General features: G+C 32.3%; 1 protein-coding gene across 1 annotated transcript in view; it reads left to right on the forward strand.

Moving 5' to 3' along the window:
• The window catches only part of LOC150104009 (GTPase-activating Rap/Ran-GAP domain-like protein 3), a 135,230-nt gene that overhangs the window by 27,334 nt on the left and 85,208 nt on the right, over window positions 1-22,688 (forward strand). The window contains exon 2 of the mRNA XM_090396376.1: window positions 5,280-5,349. Within this exon, the coding sequence (XP_090252502.1) occupies window positions 5,280-5,349 (70 nt within the window). The remainder of the gene's footprint in view (window positions 1-5,279; window positions 5,350-22,688) is intronic.

Consider the following 22,688-nt stretch of genomic DNA (forward strand, 5'->3'; position numbering starts at 1 on the left):
CAGAAGACAACCTTGGTGCACAACTGGACAGAAGACTTCAACCACCACATCAAAGTCTTACGTGCAAATGCATCTAAAGCCATCTCCCAGCTCTACCCCCTAATTAACAGGAACAGTAAACCAAACACCAGAATCAAATTGCTTCTCTACCAGCTCATGATTCATCCCATAATCACGTATGCTTCTTCAGCCTGGAGTCATGCCATCAATAATATTCTCAAATTGCAATACAAGGCAAATGCCTACGCATGATTTTAAATGCTCCATGGTTTGATAGAGATGTTCAACTTCATCGGGACACAGATATTCCTTATATCTACTCTTTCTTCCAATCTCTTGCTAGATTAGAGGAAAGAGTAGATATAAGGAATGTCGACTTCTTAAAAAAGTCGACACACACTCCAACGAACTAGTACAGCAAGCTGCAAATTTCAATGAAACTAATCTCTACAAACACAAAAGACCAAAAGCCATATTAATTTCTAATAAAGATAAATAAACTCCATGCCTTTCGGGGCGAGCATATAGTTCATAAATTTTTTCTTCACTGTATCCCTATCAGATAGCGGGGAGTATAAAAAGCCTCTGGCTTCACCCTTGAAACCAGCAAAGTTATGCGGTGGACTTTCTATATATCGATATTTTGAGTTTACCAGATATTTTGGTACAATGTATACAATGCCTTGTTTTCTAGTAGCCGAAAGTGACCTAATTCATAGTTGCTCTCTCTGTAGAGTAGGATTCCCTGGATACGCTATCCTGGGTACTGCTACTCTACACACACACACACACACACACACACATATATATAATATATATATATATACATATACATATATATATAAAGGGTGTCCCAAAATTCACGCAAGATTTAAATTTAATGCCATTTGTGCGGTAAAGTGTTGCCAACGAGAAAAAAAAACAGCATGACAGCTGACAGTTCAGGGTTATTAAAAATGGAGCGCTACACGAAAGAACAACGCATTTTCATTGTTGAGCAATATTTTAAAAATAATGAAGGTTTGGCAGCTACAGTTCGCAATTTTCGTACAAAATATGGTCGGAATAGTGATTTAACTTCATCAACTGTGAAAAGATTATTTAAAAAATTCAAGGAAACTCGATCAATTAGTGATCTTATACACTCTGGCCGTCCTTCAACAAGTCGTTCAACAGAAAACATCGAAGCAGTTCGTGAGAGTGTTGCTGAGAGTCCAGGAACATCAATTCGGCACCGTGGTCTTGAATTGGGCATTTCGAGAAGCTCTCTACAGCGTATTCTCATGAAACATTTTCATCTTTATGCTTACAAAGTTCAATTGACTCAAGAACTGAAGCCTACTGACCACACACATCGAAGAGATTTCGTTGAATGGATTATGGAACAACAAGTGGATGCTTATTTTTCGAACAAAATCATCTTCAGCGATGAGGCTCATTTTCATCTTGATGGCTTCGTTAATCGACAAAATTGTCGCATTTGGGGTTCAGAAAATCCACGAGTGATTGTTGAGAAACAAATGCATCCACAAACGTGTCACTGATTGGTGCGGATTTTGGGCTGGAGGCATCATCGGTCCATTCTTCTTCGAAAATGCGGCTAGTAAGGCAATAACAGTTAATGGTGCTCGCTACTGCGACATGATAATTCAGTTTTTTGTGCCTAAATTGCAAGATATGGATGTGGACGACATGTGGTTTCAACAAGACGGTGCCACATGCCATACAGCCCGAGAAATAATTCAATTACTGCATGCGTCATTTCCTGGTCGTGTAATTTCCCGTTTTGGTGATCAGAAATGGCCGCCCAGATCATGTGACTTAACGCCGTTGGTTAGGGTTTTTTGAAGTCTAAGGTTTATGTCAATAAGCCCACGACCACCCACGCCTTGAAATTGAGCGCTGTATCAACGAAATTCCGCCACATTTATGCAAAACGGTCATGGAAATTTTCGACAAAAGAATGCGTATGTGCCAGCAAAGCCGTGGAGGCCATTTACCCGATATGCCATTCCATGCATAACCCTATACTGTATACTTTATGAATCAATAAGAAATTACAATTTTTAATTAAAAACCTGTGTTTTGTATCAAAATTACTTCTTGCGTGAATTTTGGGATACCCTGTGTATATATATATATATATATATATATATAGTTAATTTTTTTGTAATAAGGAATTTATTAGGAATATCCCTAGATTAGCTATTGCCAACTATTTCGTGACGTTATATTGGTAAACGGTTATAATACTAACACCATCTTTTTTTTTTTAATTCTTTACCTCTTTACCAGTAACAGTAGCCAGGTTCTCAAACATCCCTTTTTAATGATATTACAGATTTTCTTGCTAGAATCATATTACATTCGTGGTTTCCTCAGACTTCATAAAATTTGATTTATCATTCCGATCTGGGCTTTAATTTTTTCATGGAGAACTACTTATTCTGCAGTGACTCCGTCCTAAATCAAATTTATCTGGAATTACTGTTCGTAGATTTGTAATGATGTGTTTGAAAATAATTTCTTCTGTTCAAAATAAAAGTGATTGAGCTAAATGGCTCTGAATTCGCTTCAGTTTTTTTTTTTTTTCACAGTGGACACTTTTTATTTGTAAAAGGCATCCATAATCCCTCCACTTATTCTCTCGAGGGATTGTGGATGCCTTTATACAATCAATCCATCTTCAGTCTTCTGAATCACTTCCTAACAAACATAAAGAATCAAAATCTCTTTTTTACAGAAAAGTGTATGCTTTACAATTAAAAGATTAGTTTAATCCTTTATCCAAGTGTAAGCAAACAAAGTTTGCGTCTGAACTATCTTCAGGACTGAGGCAACTCGTGGTAAAGGTGGACTAAGCTCCCATCACTTGTCTTAGTATATTCCATAATGCAAAGCACATTCCTTGCGGACATGTATAATGCTATTATTTAAGAGAAGGCTCACTACCCAGACCGGTGTCGACCTTTATTGAGGTCTCGTCAGTGGGAGCCAGACCCAGAGATGGTGATACTAGGGTGGAAGTAAAGTCTATGTTTCGTTTATTTTCATCACTTACAGATGTCACAGATTTGTAAACGATCACAGTTCTGCGCCATACGACGAAATATGAATTTTAGTAATAAAGGAAAAAATTAAATAACTATTTGGTTCGTAAAGAGAGAGGTAATTCAATGATATTCCTTTTGCATTTCATTTTGCTAAGTAATATTTACTTAATGCAGTTGCTTTTTAACGATCTGAGAACGGCACAAATAGTAAATTGAACCGTTACTAACTTCCGCAACGATGGCCAAATTAGAACCCGCATCGCATCTTTTTTGATAGAGTTTCTAATTTATATGTTTGGTTGGGAGTGTAATTTGCAATTTAGCATAAATAAATAATGTTTAGTGGATAACTAGGATAACAAAATCAGAGTGTAATTTGCAATTTAGCATAAATAAATAATGTTTAGTGGATAACTAGTATTCAAAATCACGACCAGAGTGAATTTCTGTGTAATAATAAAAAATATTCAAACCCTCCATTGGGAAAGCAGCATCTCAACATTTTAAACATACAAAAAACTTACGAATACAAAAGTGAAACTCTCAAAACAAATTATCATTAATTACTATTCTCATTCTTATGACAAATTACGTGAAAACAGAAGAAGAAGCTAGTCCTATAGTAATTACTTTTTTTCCCTTTAACATTTCAGGAAAAGAATTCTAATTCGTTTGATTTAAGAATTAAAAGAGAGTAATCTTAATTAATAAAAATGCATATTTATTTACAAGCAAAACATTTTAATTAAAAGCACTTCTTTAGTTAGATATATTTTGAAAAGATTTGTAGTTCTTTTCTTACTTAAAAAAATCCAAACTTCTGTTTCGAAGTAATTTGTTTAGTCCGAGCCATTACTTCTATAGCTTCGCTATTAAGTACATTTAAACTCATTACGAAGAGAATTTATACATAATTTTTTTTTCAGAAAATAACTTTTTTTAGTATATATAAGAAGACATAAAATTAATTAATTTTTGTTCTAGATGTTTATCAGAACTCTCCAGACCCCCCCTCCCCCTCGTATTATATTGGAAATTGGAAAGTTTTAAACAATCATTCATGTTTAGCTTCATATTATGAATATGGGATTCACAGCTTTATTTACATAACATCCCTCTAATAAAAACTATCTTTTATATACAACTTTTGTTTTATTTCGATAAGAATAGAGTGAAATTATCAATTAATTTGAATTATGCTAAGTGAATCGCATTTCGTGTGAAATTAAAATCAAGAGTAAAAAAAGCTTTATGATTTAAATGTTTGGCCATCTCAACTCATTTTATGGCTTCGTTATTGCTTAGCTGTCAGGAATTTGCTTGAGGAAAGATTCTATCAAACTATTATTTTTTCCGGAATAATATCGATATTAAATATTCTAACATTCGACTCCTTGAGTGCGCGGCGTTCTTCCTCCTGTTTCTCACTTCTAAGATTGTCACTTCCAGTGCACAATTTTTAATATTTACACGTTGCTGAAAATCTGGACCAGTGTTATAGTATCGACTTCTGTAAGCATTTTGTTTTTCAAAAACATTTCATTTTAATGACACATTGCTACTTGACTGACTGATTTTAACTTTCAGTCGTTTCCGACCGTAGGTGACTTTGTAGGCATTGCCCACAGGGTAGAAATCTTATCAGATTTCTACCCTGTAAAAATCTGATAAGATTTTTACAGGGTAGTTCACCATTGCTTTCACCAACCCCAGTTTTATCCTGACTTAGGACGGCATATAGCTGGGACGTATTCATGACTGTAATCTGGGTGTGTTCACAGGGCGGATTTGCCTGTTCGACAAAAAACCGAGTTTCCGAAGGGAAAAACCCCTACCACTGTATGAAACCGGTTAACTCACCTTTAGTCGAAAGAGACCAGATAAGGGTTCTTCACGTCACTGGCGGGAATCGAACCTAGTTTTTCCAGACCAAAGGGCTTCGTCTCTACCGACAGAGCTACGAAGACTCCGTAGCCATTTAGATGATATTTAAAATATTACCTTTCGAGTCATGTAAGATTCAAATCTTATTTATTTGTCATATGGATCAATTCTGAATAAATAATTTCATATTCTTGTTTGTTACCATTTTGCGATATAAATAATCTTGTTTTCTCAAAATAATAATACAGAAAAAATATTATTTATTTATTTATTGTTTTTTAAATTTCATTTCATAGCGTACCTATGAAAGTGAATTCTAAATTCTGTTTGTTGAACTTTTAGCTCATCATCCAATGACCTATCTTCAAGGCGTGGAGTATTCAGCAGAAGGCGCTATGGATCCGTTGAAATGGTGAGTTCCAATTATGCTGTGATATGAGATACGAACATTCATAGAATACATGTTTGGTATTTTCTATATATATTAACCATTAAAAAAAGTTACTTTTATGTGTTATATAAAGAAATAGATGGAAATTATTTCTGATGCTGTTTTCTTTTATTTTTCGTGTAGAATAATCATCGTAAAATTGACCGGGTTTTTTTTATTATTATCATTACGTATCTACTATTAATCTGTGTTATAATATTCAAATTTCTTTCCATAAATTTGGTCCAAATTATTCGTGTGTTAATTTCAAACCACTTAAACTGAAACCAGACGAATACTAACTTAATATTTATCGTAATGATTTTAATTTTGATGTAGACAGTATGCTAGAACTTATCTATATTTAGCTTATTGTCTGCATCAAAATTAACATCACTTATGAATTAGTGTTCGTCTGCTTTCAGTTAAATTACATGAAGCAGACGATGGAAGTGAATGCATCGAAACTTTCTACGTTAACAATTTTGAACGATCCATTTAACTGTGTGATGAAGTTATTTTCCTGTGAATCAGCTGAGGATAATCATAAATAAATATGCTGCCCTATAAGGCAAATAACAGAAAATATTTTTCTTAGAAATTGAGGCGTATGCAGTCATAGTTTCATCTTCTGGAATATTTTTCTAGGTTTAGCAGTATTTTATCCCAATACTTGAAAATTTAGTATAGGTAATCGAAGCTCTTTAAAAAAAAAAAAAAAAACACTTCGCTGATAGAAGGAAGCGGATTCACATACTCTAAGAAAATAGTGCGAGCTAAAAAATAACTCTCCAATATAACATTTGTATACTTGGACGCAAAACTCAACGATTTCTTCATGTGAATTTTAGCAAGCTGATAGAGAGTTATGCCAATAGCTTTGGTATTAAGCCATCTTTTCCACGATACTGGCATCACTTATTAGGAATGGGATCGTAGTTTTCTGTAAACACACCGTCGTGCCCTATTATAGAATAAATTAGAAAGTTTCTTTTTTTTTCGAATTTGTTTTCCTTTTTTGGCAAGTAACAAGTTAGAAGCAACTTTTGCTATTGGAAGGCATATAAGCGACAGATTTATTTTCAGTACCCATCTAGACCCAAGAAGCAGTTACCCCCCCCCCTTCGTATGATAGAAACTTTCATTTTGATAGGAGATCTACTTTCTAGTGCACATTTCGTTTTGCAATATGTAACTGCCTTCTAAAAATAAACTGCATTTTCCATGAAAGTGTCGACATATTCAGGAATCTCTCTCTCTCTCTCTCTCTCTTTCTCTCTCTCTCTCTCTCTCTCTCTCTCTCTCTCTCTCTCTTTCTCTCTCTCTCTCTCTCTCTCTCTCTTAATTTAGGATTATCTCGGTTCTTGGAACTTATTGATGTGTTTTGAAAAAATCTGAAACCACTCTGTTTCATGGACTAAAGACAGTATGCCTGGTGTAACTTAATAAGACAACATTCATTTAAATTAGATTCTTAAACTGTGGGTCGCAAAAACGATTCTGGGGTTCGCAGTAGACATTGATAAATGTAAGTTAATTAAATATTTGTTATACAACTATTAAAATTGTTATATGTATTATAACTTTTCGCTCTACCTTTTCTAATTTTCTCATTTTTTGTTGCATATGTAAAGTTTATAAGCTATACAAATTTAATTATATAATATTAAATGAGAGCCTCCGTAGCTCAGTCAGTATAGACGAAGCCCTTTGGTCGGAAAGACCTGGGTTCGATTCCCGTCGATGATGTGAGGAACCTTTATCTGGCCTCTTTCGACTAAAGGTGAGTTAGCCAGTCTCATACGGAAACTCGGGTTTTTCCTCCCTCAGAACAGGCAAATCGGCACGTGACCACATGCATCTATAGACATAAGACACACCTGGAGGCATAAGACTTTGCCACCTTATCCTCGATACGATTAAATATAGAAAAATCCTCTACACCGCAAGGTAAGGAATACTAACAGGAGGAAAGGAATAATAAGAAGATAATAACAAATATAACTATATATGTGCACTTTTTGCGATTAATTATTAATGTTAAGGAATAATTAATTGCAAATTAATAAAAATAAACAAGAAATAAAAATAATTAAAATTATTTTTATTTTTTCGTTTTACTGAGTATAAAAACTGATACTTTACATAACCTGTACCTCCAGGGTCGCTCATAGCTTAGTATTATGAAAAGGGATAGCGGTTAAAAATTAAAATGAAAAATCTATCTTCTAAAGCGTGCTCTATAATTAATCTTCTACAAGTTTCTAAATGATTCTTATAATAAAATAAAGTCCAGAAATTTTGTTTTAAAATCTATGCTTAAAATACTTAGTTCTCTATCTTAACATAAACACAATGAAAATCTATTTTGCAATGAAGTTCAAAAGCACTGTGAGACGTCCAAGAAATCCTATTCCATGGAATGGTCAATATAGGTATTAAGAGAATGTCGTTGCAACTCTATTATGCTATAAACACAACTCGTTACTTGACATCGTACCAGGCCAAATCTGGTTTTATAGGTTCGTAACGCCGACTCGGTTCACCCAACTTTATCTCCTGAGATGTACTTCTTTGCAAAAATGAAATCTCAGCTGAAGAATCAACGAATTTTATTGTAGGAAGAATCGAGAATGCGGAGGCGAAGAAGTTATTTCAGTGGATACTAAAAACTAATACGCAGGGGTGGTTTGAGATTCGTTATCTGTGTGGGAAAATGTCTGACGAAGTATGAATAGGATGCCCATCTCGCTTCCTATAAAATAATACTCATGGAAAAAATAAATAAAAATGTTTTTAAAAAACATTCAAGAAAGGGTTTTTAACATGATTGCAAGTCCATCTTTTCACATCTAAGCACGTGAAAATTCAGGAAAAACTATAGTATTTCATCCAGCCATCAAAAATCAACGAAATATATCAATTAGTGGTGATCCGGACAATGCACTAAACTTTGAATTGAGCACATTCTCAGAAAAAAGCAAGGTTAAAAGAGTATCCCTATTTTGGGATACTCTTTTAACCTTTATTTATTTATTTATTTTACTTAAACATAAATAAAAAAACTTGAAAGAAAAATGCAATTTCAAATGTCTTAATTTAAAATTAAGAAAAAAGTAATGTTTTAATTTTAATTATTATTCTAAATTTATTTTTATAATTTTTAAATTACAGAAAATATATCAAAGTAATTCAAGTCATTGTGAATATAATATAGTATTTCAACTTCAGATAGTTGTAATTCTAATTGAAATATAGGTGGTTGGCTTAATTATTATGAAAAATTAATACATGGTCATTATTGAAGAAGAACTAGAAAGAACAGTGCTGACGTTAAGTAAAAATGGAAAGAGCTAGGGTTGATGATGAACATCGAAAAAACTAAAACAATAATATTTGGAGAAAAGTGAATGGGAAACAAATAAAGAACAAAGGATGGAAGAGGCTGGAGCCTTAGGGAGCGAAATGATGCACGATTTAGTATAAAAAAGAGATAACATCTGATAACAAAAGCGAAAGTAAACCTACAGGCAATTGACTAGAGATGGAAAAGTAAATCAATGGGCCCTGTCACAAAACCAAGGCTGGAAACATTCATATTCACAAGTTACTGTCTATGGGCATGAGACATTGAATGTTCAAAGACTGTAAGACGAATATTGGCTTTTGAAAGAACTTGTTATATCTAATTGTACGAAATAGATGGGTGTACAAAATATGACTAATGAAAAACTGTATGATAAAAGTAAACTAGAAAGAGAATCTAATGTAGAAAAAAATTCAAATGAAATTTAAACATATGGAACATATCTACAGGATGGATAACAGTAGAAATATCAAAACCTTGATGCTGAATACAGTGGACGATATAAAAAGAAGAGGACGGCCAAGACAGGAGTGGGTAAATGTTGTGAAGGAGTGATGTGGAAAGAGTTTGCTGGATTTGAGTCAACTAACAATGAACAGAGGGGGAATTGCAAAGAATGGTAAAAAGAGCATCGGACACCAACAGGCACTGTACCCATGTATCACAACCTTGTATGAACTTGTATGTACAAACACTGATGATGATGATTTAAATACCGACAGCTGACTTCATTTAATTTCGCAGGAAAATAAACACTTGAGGTACCATTTTTGAAAACTGCGATTTGTCCAATTTTCCAATTTGATAAATATTATATAATTTTACTTAAAATAACTTTTGTAAGCCTCTTGGCTCGGTAGGAACAGTTTATTTAAATAGTTTGGAGTTGAAATAAATCGCTAAACCAACCAAATCATCACAGCTTTAATTAACTTTTAATAATTGGATTTAATTAAAAAAATTAATCTCTCTCTCTCTCTCTCGTGTGTGTGCGCGCGTGCGTTCTATATTTAGTGTACAAGCGAATAAAGAATTTCGAGGATTATTTTGCTTCCTTCAATCTCCGACAGATGCAAAAGTTTCATTTTGCTTAGTGGTATTTTTTTTTAATCTGCGGAATGAATGAAATTTAATATCAAGCAGTTGCCTGGTGGTCTTAAGCAATTGTTCAAAGCAATCCTTCGACCATGGCACAAAGCAGAACCTCGCCGACGTGTTGTAATGATATCGTTGGTGCCAGAGTTATATTGACCCAATCAATGTCTGACAATCTGGTGCCGCTGCTGTCAACCACATCTTGTTGTGAATCACATCTGTCATTCTTCGTTACTACGGTGACAGATACACGTCATATAGCCGTTGGTATCGCCAACTGAGATCGTTAAGCGCTTATAAAAATTGCTAAAGCCAATGACCTACAAAAGAACAGAAATCCGTATTAAGGATTATAGAATAATTTACATTATCTGGATTACTTTATCGGAACTCTTTTTTTCCCCTTTCTATTAACAATCTAGAAACAGTACTACGGGAAATAGTACTGCTTCTTTTGTAAATTTAGTTATCTCTCTGTAAATAATATTCACCAGTTTTGATGCCATAAGAAGATTAAGATATCCTTTATCAATACAGTTCATCGTAACTCTTTCATTCATTGACATCATTACAACAGAAACATGAAAAAGTAATATCGCTTAGGTAGCAATACCTCTATCCTTTGCAGCAAAAGTAGCAGTATATTGTGCTTCCGAATTTCCAGCCCTAAAGTAGTCCTGACATTTTAAAATCTGCACAAATATTTTGTTACTGTCATTTATAATTTTCAAATTTCATTTTTTTTTCTGAAAAGATACTTCCCTTGTATGAACAATATGACTGTGCAATAACACGGCATTCAAAATTAATTTGAAGAATCGATGAACAATTCTAATTATAGTTCCTTATGACTATGACTGCAGAAAACTGTCTTTAAAGAAAAAAAAATTAAAACTTTTTTTATGAAACGTCGAAGAGAAATATTTGTATTTTTCTCAAGTAATTTTCAGTTTAGCAATCTGGATTTTCGAAGTTTTGCTTGAGTTTATAACAAATAAATCTCAAACAAGGTCATTCGCTTCAGTCTGACTGATTGCATGAAACTTATGGTCTAAATCTGGAAACACGTGATCTCAGTCTAAGACCTTTTCTTCTTCTGTTTGTTCATTGTCATCCTCTTTATCTAGTGGTCAATTCTCCAGAGGTTTAGGTAAGGGAAGTTCATTATTCTGACACAACGGCCTGAAGGTATCTACTAAGGTTGTATTCTTAATTGTTTTCCCTCTGCTTACCTTTCTTTTCTGTTTTGTTTTACCTCGTTACATTAGTTATCAAAAGGAGTGATGACTAGTGTAAGCCTTTCGCTTCAAACAGATAAGTATTGCGAATGATACTGACTAGACTTAAAATAATCACTCATAATTTTACATAAGCTTGCCAAGTAAAATATTTATATTTATATTTATATATAGTAAAGTATAGTAAAGTAAAGACATGTGAAAATGTTTTCTTCATTTATAATAAAAGCATATCACAGCAAAGAATAGTACAAGGACATCTGTAGTATTATAATATTATCTCCTTATCCTTATAAGGACTGGCTTAAAGGGGCGAAGCAAGAATGCTTTTCATCTTCCCCGTTATCTGTAGAGGACAGTGTAGGAATAAGGTGGTATTGAGCTATTAAAGCTCTGATCATGGCAGGAGGGTAACAGCAATAGCCGAGCCTCAGTTAGAACTTCACTGGCTACAGCATTGCCATCCATAACCCTCCAAGGGTATTGGATTGAATGAATCAATCACCGCATCTCACGGTCGATTGATCCCCTCCTCTCCTTTCGCTATGTGTGAATTCGTATTAAATATATAATTATAATTAAAAGGTGTATTTAAATAAAAGTATTTTTCGTTCTTAATAGAGAAGAATTTCTTTGAAAATCTATTTTATTAAATAAATTAATTATTTTTAAAATTAATTATATTTAATTATTTTCAAAATCTGTAGTATTTGGCACAATTCTACAGAAAAAAATTGATATGAGATGGATAAAGTCATGCTGTGCTATTTCAGACAATATTATTGTCGCGATTAATATTTTTGTTTCTTGGTGAATCAATAATTGACCAATATTTCTATTTAAGTTCTTTCAGCATGACTGACGTGAACAAACCACTTAGTGATATTTAAATATTAACTTTGTGATGGCAAAACAATTAAAGAAATAAAACAAAACAATTAATAGCTGAAGGAAAATAGATATTTCTCACTCTATGCATTCTTTACTCTTAAACACTATTTCTATGGAGGAGAAAAATAATAAAATGCTAATGTAATAGTGCCTTAGGCATCTGAATAGCTCTTCTTGCATAGTGATTTAGTAAATTGAGCCAAACCAGATTTGACGTAGCATTACTCTTTCCATCCTACGTTTAAAAAAAAAAGGGGGGGGATATAAATTGATTTTCCTATTTATAAATCACCCAGCTATATATATTTTGCAGAGTCATGTCGTATATCATCGGACCTGTCCATGGAATGTTGTCAAGGAAGAAGAAAACCCTGATATATTACGAAGCCAGGTGTTGTCAATGAACCCTGATAATGGTAATGATCTCTGTTGAGTCGAGTGGCGCACTTTATTATCCTCCAATCTTTTGAATGTCTTGAATTATGACCGAAGCATCTTGGCAATGGCATGTATCTTGAGAGAAATAAACGAAATCTGGAGAACATCTGACAATAGCAAGCACATTATTTTCGTTTTTTCTTTTGAATTCACATATCATTCAATTGATTTTCAGTAAATTCCAGTAACATATTACAGATGACTTCCATTGTGTTTGTAAATCTTCTCTAAAGATGAATAGCAGATCTATGAATGGCTTGGTTAACCCTTTGTTACTGGTTGCTTAGTAGGTACTTTATTTTATTGCCCTCTCAGCAAGTTGTTTCCATCATTAGCAACGATTTTCTCCTTCATTAAAAGAGTCATCTTTCGTAATAAAATTTTCTTGTTTGGATTTGACTATTCATGTGGTTTTTGTGTGTTTTCCTTTATGGATTTTTTTTCCCGGTCAGTTGAAGCTGCAATATTGATGGATAAGATATTCAAGATTTATGGGAAAGAGCAAATATTTTTAATTCTTGAATAAAATCACTATTGGCTACCCCTGTGGTTCTCTTGCACTGTCTTTCCCTATACAATGTTCATTGTATCATTATATGTTTAGCAACATCTTTGAATGACATTATTAACCATCCTGGCTATAAGACATGAAACACTTCTATGGCTTGTCCTCAGATCTACAGTTAGTAGAGAGTATATAGCATTTTGTTTTTGCAAGTGACAGAATTTCTCTCAATTACCAATACTATGATGAAGGAATACTTTCTTTTCATTCAGAAGCTATCTGATGGGTGCAGTAGCCTTCACGCTCCCTAGATCCTATCCCGATTAGATTTCCTCTTTGGGTTATGTTCAATATTATATTACTGTTTTGCCACCACTCTTCATGTGCTGAAGGAATGAATCGAGCTGACTGCTGATTCACTTGAGTTGCAAGTATTCCAGAATGTGTAGAAAGAAATCACTTAGAAAACAACCAATAGCACTCCAATCAACAAAATGAAACATTGAGAACTGTGTTTCTGAATGATATAAGCTTATTACCTACTTCTATAGTCTTTCAGTTATTTATTTGTGTTTTTGCAATAAATTTTTCGAAGTATAAAATAACCTTTTACATAAGAGACAATACTAGAACCCATAAATATACAAAAGAATGAATATAGATAACGATTCATCTATTTACTGGCATGGTTAGCTGACTGAATACCTTCGAATTATGGAAGATATCCACTCCGCATACCACATAGTAGTGCAAAAAGCATTCTTATTTATAAATAATACTTGTAAGTAAAGCACACTTGTTCTTAGAAATTGTGCAGATTTACAAATATAAATAAATAAATCCGTGTATGTTTTTTTTTTCTTTTTAAATGGACTGAGTCCTTGACTCTTATCCCTTCATCTGATCGAAGAAAATCTGTGCGGATGGGGTATCATTGAGCTAAAAGCTCTGGTAATGGCAATTGCCGAACCTCAGTTAAAACTTCATTGGCTACAGCATTGCCATCCACTACCCACACTGGGTACCCATTTTAGTCACCTCGTACGACATGCATGGGCTGCAATGGAGCTATTCTTATCCTGGCTACCACACGGAATCATTCTATCCTACTCTTATTTTGTTATGTAATTGTTTATACTTATATACATATATGAATGATGTTATAATATGATAATAAAAGTAATTGTGTTATAACAAGCAATGTCCAAGTAATGTGCATTGTTAATGATCAGATTTAACTTACATGTAAATTGTTAAATCGAATTATTGTATAACTGTTTTTCTTCAAACCAGCTGAATCGGCCTTCTTTTTTCTCGCTAGTCATTAAGAATATGAGGGCTAATTTAATATTATATAACATAACGTTTCTTGGATTTCACTATTTTATAAAAATCGTTATTAATTGAGTAAAAGTCTTAAGCTCCCATATCATTAAAAATTTTGAAGTGTTTAAATCATAAAACTTTCACTGGTGTGTTTCATCCATTCTTCATTTATTAATAAAAATTAAAGTTTCGCGTAGGATAAAAAAATAAGAAAGAGTTTTTATATTTAACAAAAATTAATACATAAAATAATAAAAAAAACGTTCAGTTTAAAATTAATAATAATTTAAAACAAAGTAAAATTAATTATTCTATACCAAACACCAAATATTTCTTGAAATAGCTTTTATTGGTTCTAAAAACCCATCCTGGGAGGGGAATGAACACCTGATTCCCGGAAAAGTCCTTTTTAGGACTTCCAGGGTGACAAATGGCAATGCTATAGCCAATGAAGTTTAAACTGAGGCTCGGCTATTGCCGTTACCCAGCCATGACTAGAGCTTTTTAGCTCAATAACACTATCCATACAGATTTACTTCATTCAGATGACGGGATAAAGAGTCAAGGACTCAGTCCATCGCCCAGTTCTTTTAAGAACTTTAAGAGGAGGGTAATGGATGGCAATGCTGTAAATGAAGTTCTAACTGACGCTATTACATTCCTGCCATGATCAGAGCTTTATATAGCTTAATAACACCTTATCCCTACACTGTCCTCCACAGATAGCGGGGAAGATGAAAATCATTCTTGCTTCGCCCCTTTAAGCCAGTCCTTTTAAGGACTTTAAGGATGGAAAGAATTCTGCGTAATTTAGGGAATCAGAAAATCCAGAGGATAACGGATGGCAATGCTGTAGCCAATGAAATTTTAACTGAGGCTCGACTATTGCCGTTATCACGCCATGACGAGAGCTTATAGCTCAATAACATTCCATCCGCGCATTTTCTCCTAGAGATAACGGGCTTAAGATATGAAAAGCATTCTTACTTGACCCATCTACCCACCTCAAAAAAAAAAAAAAAAAAAAAAAAAAGAAATCTGCACTACACGAAATTTATAAGAGCGTGATATATTGTTGTTTATAAGAACATGATCTCCAACATCTCTCTCTCTCTCTCTCTCTCTCTCTCTCTCTATATATATATATATATATATATATATATTTTTTTTTTTTTTTAAAACAGCCTTCTTCAGGTATCCACTAAAGGTAGAACACAGTAATAAAAAATTTTTATTACTGTGTTCTACCTTTAGTGGATACCTGAAGAAGGCTGTAAAAGGCTGACACTAGTTGTATCATTTTCATTAAAACTTCATATTTTATCTCGGTTTAAGTCATTAAATATTTATTCTTTAAAATGTACCATTACAACCGAGTAGAAGCTCAGGAATATATATATATATATATATATATATATATATATAATATTTTATTTTATTATTATATTATTAAATAATATTTATTATAATATAAATATATAATTATAAAGTTTCTTGGATATCACTATTTTATAAAAGTCGTTAAGATAGCAAAAGTTTAAAGTTAGCTCTTATATTAAAAATTGTAATGTTTTTTAATCATAAAACTTACTCGTGTGAATTTGCATTCGTTCTTCATTTAATATTAAAAAAGGTTAATTAAAGTTTAGCTTAAGAAAAAAAATTTTTATATCTACCCTTTATATATAAAATGATAAGCGTTTTTGTGTCACGTTTTTTTCAAGTTATTTGAAACGTTTTGAAACTCAGGGGAGAACCGGCCGGAACACGGGGGGTTGGGCGCCGTAGGTGCCGTGGGAGGGTGGGGGCGGAATCCTCCTTTCGAGTCATCGAATTCAAGGAGAACCAGCCTACCGGTCCGGAACTCGGGAGGTTGGGCGCTAGGTGCCAAGGGTGTGTGTGGGGGGTAGGAACCCCTTTCGAGTTCTCAAAATTCGAGTCATCAGAATTCAAGGAAAACCGGCCTACCGGTCCGGAACTCGGGGGGGGGGGGACGTCGTAGGTGCCAGGTGGAGGGGGCGGAAACCCCCTTCGAGTCATCAGAATTCAAGGAGAACTGGCCTACCAGTCCGGGATACGGGGGGTTGGGCGCCAGATGGCGGAGCCCTCTAGTTCAGTGCTTCCCAAACTGTGGGCCGCGTCCCCCCTTGGGGCAGTAGGTTTTGTTGAGGGGGGTCGTGAAATAATGAAAACAAATTTAAAATGTTTTAAGATTAAGTAGATTTTTTTTATTTTAAAAGAAATGTATTTAACTTTTATTTTTTCTTTTTGGTTATTTTTTATATTTTAATGGAAAAATTCACACATTGGTGTTGGTTCACAAACTTTGCTTCCTGCGTCGGCGTTTAATGAATATTAGTAAATATTGCTTATTCATGTTTCATTTCAAAGCAGTGGTTAATTGTATTTACTTCGAAAGCTCTCCAGGGAAGCTACAAATCTTCCTGTCCCTTTCATCATGCGTTGGTAATCAGGGACTGTTGATATTGACTTTATATACAAATCAAAACTCTTATATTATCACTGTCATCTGAGCTAGTTTTCTGTTACCAATAAAAGTTTCGCATATACTTCACACATGAAAAAAAGCTTAAACAAGTTCATGTGGGGAGATAGTAACTCACTTGCAGTGGTAAACAACACACCCTCCCTAACAGCCACTATACTGCAGAGGCAATAAAAACAAGTACTTTTATTATGCCAGTGAATAAGGTATGAGGAGTCTGTGTAATATATTTCTCAACAAATAATGCAATTAGAGACAACTGGGATAAAAACACACTAATTAATGAATCACATCTCCCCTCATACAGAAACTATGCTGTATAGACTGAAACAAAACTATATGTTGCATGGGCAAACACAGTATCTAACTAATAACTATTGTTATTAATTAGATGTGTGTGTGAGTTCCATTTCCCAAGGCAGCAATAAAATTCAACAGAACATGTTAAAATTCGTAAAAGTGTTAAAACTAAGTAATATTTATATATATACTGTATATAATGAATGTTATGGCAGTTTCACATATGGAATTCGATTGAAGAGAGTTAGCATTTCAACTCAATTGTCAGCTATGCTTTTATCTTTCGGTTGCGCGATCTTTTGTTAATACCGCACCAATCATATGCACGTTTTAATAACCTGCCTTTGCTGTCTGTTTCGCGTTAGGCTTAATTACCGTAAAGGGAGAAAAGTCACAAAAGAGAAAAATGTTCCTGGTCCGGGGATTCCCTTATTCAGGTAATATTCACTAATTTCATGTTATCAGTCTGTGGTGTGCCAATATCGGTAAGTGGTGATATTATTTGATCTATTCTACGTTAAAAAATTTAACCCTGAGATGGATAAGTGGCTGATAAAAAATAAAATAAAAAAATCCCACGAACAATCAGAAGAAGCAGAAACAGACTCAAAAAAAAAAAAAAAAAAAAAGGACAGTATTTCATATTTTACCAGAACAGCCCGCATCGTCTCCAGAACCAAACGGTAAGACGCAAAAAATGTAATACATGCATTTGATTTTTGCAATATTCGCTGTGTATGTTTTGTATTGAATATAAATACAATAAATATTATAATAATATATCTCTCTATTACGATTTTTTTTTCGAGGGGGGGCCGTGAAATATTTTAATTTTTGCAAAGGGGGCCCTGACATCCAGAAGTTTGGGAAGCACTGCTCTAGTTAAACAATAAAAAAATTTAAAAGTCGTAAGAAATTCCTGTTTAAAATCAGTAATAACAGAACAATGTAAAAGTAATTATTTTATATAAAATACCAAATATTTTTTCTAATAGCTCTTTATTTATAAATACGTAAATAACACAAAAGAAACTGTAATATATGAAATTTATAAAAGCGTGATATTTTGCGGTTTATAAGAACATGATCTCCAACATCGCTAAAAATTGGAAACTAAAATCTTATGAATGTTTTTTATATAACTTTTAATCATGAAAGGATGTAAACTGTTATGCATTATATATATGTGCGTTAGGTATCATCAGTAAGCCAAGGATGTTTATAATATGTTTTTATTTATTTATATTTTGATGTAATCCAGAAATCCCCATTTAGAGACCAAATATGGAAATTTTTAAACCACTTCAAGCATCCAATAAGCGGGTGGGTTCGTAACTTCATTTTCTGCCTAAAGACAATCACAAACATCCATGTCCCAGAGGATTCGAATCTGCCGCTGGGAGAAGATTAAACTCACCCTTCCTCCTACCAGGCAGACATTCGAAAGTGGATGCGCAAATTTCTAACTTCCGCAATCAGTTGTATAGAAGCCAATTAGTACTCTCCAGTTCGTCGTAATGATTTCAATTCGATGAAACTAATTAGGTGATTAATTAGTTAAAAATATGTACGGATAATTTTTAACATTTTTTCGTGCTGATTTTTTATTTAAATATAAGCCAAAAAATATGTTTGGATTAAAATATTCATTTTATTTATTTATTAAAATAGTAAGAATAAATTAGATTTGAAATATGTAAACCAATTGAGATCTTTATCCGTTTAATATTCCGATTATTTCTAGTAGACGTTTATTATTTACTTAGACGTTTATTATTGCAAAACTTCACTCTTTTCGCTACTTGAAATATTTTTTTTTTATTCTTTGTAGGATTACTGTACTTCATAAGAGCATTCAATGTATATAAAAAACTAATTTTTAAAGAAGATGAACATAATGTATGATGTTACACTAATTACTCCCAATTTCCCGCATGCAGCTGATGTCGTTCGGATATTAAAAACTGTCTGTAAATTTTACTAAAAAAATGAGTTTTGATCCAAAGTTCCATGCTGTGAAACGCTTATAAAATAGCAAGATCGATAATCTCATAAAGTGCAAGCGAAGGTTAAAATGCACATAAACTACCAGAAACGAAGTGTTACAATGATTAGTTTTCCATTGCTACGATTAGCAGATCCATTACGATCCTCGCAAAAAAAAAATTTTTTTTTTTCCTTTTCCTATCTGTTTTTAAAGATTTATTTTAAAAATAAGATAATTAATTAATGCTCATGAAAAATTTATCCAGTGATCTGTAAATTAACTTCAATGTATCTGAAAAAATATGTTTAAAAATATAACACTAGTTTTAAAAATAACCAAATGTATTTTTCCAAATGGTCGCAAGTTCTCAAATCACAGATTTTCATTTTAATAATAATAATAATAATAATAATAATTATTATTATTATTATTATTATTATTATTATTATTATTATTATTATTATTATTAGAGCTCTCAGATATCACTTAGATGAGAAATTTTCCTTTCATGGCGTCATATCCGGTTTAACATGCAGTCTAAACTGCTATTTTGAGCTCCCTAATACAAGCACTATTCAAACACATTAGACGATATCTGTCATTGTAGACACAGATTTGTTTAATGGTTTTTTTCCACGACATAACTGAGTATTCACCAAATTTATTGCTTTCGTGTTTCCATGGCAACAGTAAATTTTGCTAGCGCACTGTAATCAGCTCATTACATTGTTCAAAAAATAACAATAATCCTGTAACTCTTTTTATATTCCAAAATGAGTAGGCGGAGCTCCTAAACTTTTTGAAGACAAGTTCGTACTTCCATTTCCATTCTTCAGCCTTTACCGTTAATGAGCTTAAGCTAGCAATGAACCGAAGCTTCCAAGAGGATTACATAAATATATCTTGGAACTTACATTTAGTAGACTAATTCCGCTATACAGGACTGCAATAACTATAGGGGAATTAGTCTTCCAAATGAGGTTACAAGATATATGCAAGGATATTAAAAGAGAAGATAAACAATATTGTTGTAGAAAACAAATTACTAGATGAAAAAAGAAAATGGATTCCGAAAGGCCGTGCTTCTACGCTTCAATTTCTCACATGATTCATACAGTTCTGAGCTAGTCGACAATGTACATTTTATTATTTCGATTGAGAAACATAAGCGAATACAAAGCCTTTAGATTTTGACATCAGAAATCAACCTATCTTTGGAAGAAATTAAAAGTTGGAGATGTTGGAGAATTTGCTTATTTTTATTTTATATCACACATCGACATGATATAATCAGTACCAGAATATTGTCATTATATTTATTTATTTATTTTGTATGTGCAACCATACTTGTGGTTTATTTAAGGTTTTCTGGTGATTGTAAATTAACTTAGGCTTTTCGAGCAGCGACTTATTATGACATATATTCATAACCTCACACTCGCTCTTATTGACTAATACATAAATATTAATATTATATTATTTTATATAATTAAGTAGTCGAATAAAATTTCAGATCCGATCACTCAAATATTTAATAATAAATTCTGATATCATCGAATACGAAAATATAAATTTAGAATCTACAAAACAAAAAATAAATTTGTATAAGGCATTAAAGTTTAATTTTAAATGAATTAATCGTGTATTAAATCTTATTTTATTATCACAAGTTATGAACGATGGCTAGTCATATCCTTACTGGACTATGTTAACTCGACACTTTTTAAAAGTTTTCGCACTGTCGGCAATAGAATACTTGTTGCTGGCTGAACAGTATTCTCATCATCAGTATTACGAATGTAAATTTTCCCCTTCAGCTATGTTCAATTTCCTGATTTAAATGAACGTCGTCTGACCTTTAGATACTTCGTTCTACTTCTCTTTCCTTTACAGAAAACTTTTAATATTTTAAAAATTCTTCTTCGTAAATTAATGATACAAGCAACGTAAAATTTTTTAAAGAGATGTATTCACTTTTTTTTTGTTTTGTTTTGTTTGATTACGGTACTTTCCTTCGACCCAAAACTCAGATAAACAAGATAGATGAACACAGAGAGGCAGTATAGAACTTATAAAATTAACTTAGAATATCTGCATTGCGTAGTTGTTTAAAAGCATGTTAGTTGTACGTATTGAAAAAAAAAAAAACTTTGATGGCTACTGGCATTCTGCCAAGTTTTAATCCACTTTGTCATTAAATATACATTATCAGTAAAGAAATCTTTAATGCTTGTGGCTCATGTCACAAGTGCATTATCTACTCCAAAGGATTCGTTAGTAAACAATTTATGCAGCTCTCACCACAAGTTGACTGTTCCGATATCATTATTTGCGCATGCGTCATTAAAATTACTTGGTCTAGTAACATGAACCTGGATGTCTGTTTTTTTTTAGATAGGTGAATACTTACTAGGTTTTCCGAATTATGCAATTCTGTGGCACACACGCTGTGCTAATGCATTGATAGGTGCATACAAACTTTAATATTTAAGATTTCTATAAAAATATCGGTTTTATATAAAACCGATTTTTATAGTTTAATTTAACCGATTAAATTGATTTCTATAAAAAAATCAATGTAATGTCACACTCCTGGGTGTGACATTACATTGATGATCCTTAAATAAATATATTTCAAAACAAGCTCTTGTTTGCGTAATTCTTATTCCCCTATTTTATGTTTATTTATATACTGCTGATTTCCGTCTAATAACAAAATTTAATATGAATAGACATTTCTAGAAGTAGGTTGTTGAACTGGTGTACTGCATGCAGTTTGCTGACGAGACGTTTCATTTTCTCTGTTCGCTTTTGTAATAAAATAAAGTTTGGAGCTCCTTCTTGGAATTCATGAATTTTAATTCTTCATTTCATTCAGCAGTCGTCAAGTGTGACTCTTTAGCTGGAATAAAAACTTTGTCGGGATTTATTTAACTGGAATGTTATTTGCATTTATTTAATTAATAACATCAAATTCTTAAACTATATTACAGAAAATATTACGACACGTAAAATGTTTTCTAATAGCTCGAGCACTTATAATTTTTAGTTTCTTATGATTACTTGGTTTTATTTTATATAAATAATGATTAAATTTATATAAATTATTAAATATATAAAGAATAATTATATAAATAATGGTTAAATTTATATAAATAAATTTATATAAATTATTAAATATATAAAGGATAATTATATAAATAATGATTAAATTTATATAAATTATTAAATATATAAAGAATAATTATATAAATAATGATTAAATTTATATAAATTATGAAATATATAAAGAATTATTATATATAAATTATTAAATATATAATAAAATAATGACTGTTTAGTTTATGTAATGATACTATTACACTAAAAAAAAATTTCTGCTAGCTCAATTATATATATATAAAGAATTAATTTATATAAATTATTAAATATATAAAGAATTATTAGATATGTATGACTGTTTAGTTTATGTAATGATATTATTACACTGAAAAAAAAAAAAACTTTCTACTAGCTCAAGGTCTTCTAGTTTGGTTTTATATAATGCCAAAGTGACGAGTACAAATACAAGTTGATTTGATTTCAAGAGTGCTTGACAATTACTGGGACTTCTACTGTTAACACATTGGTTCGTTAGCTACTTTAGTTTAATTTTCCTTTAACAAGAA

The sequence above is a fragment of the Typopeltis vanoorti genome, chromosome 8 (assembly GCF_054136105.1).
Source record: "Typopeltis vanoorti isolate ZY-2024b chromosome 8, IOZ_Tvanoo_1.0, whole genome shotgun sequence".
Classification (NCBI taxonomy): Eukaryota; Metazoa; Arthropoda; class Arachnida; order Uropygi; family Thelyphonidae; genus Typopeltis; species Typopeltis vanoorti.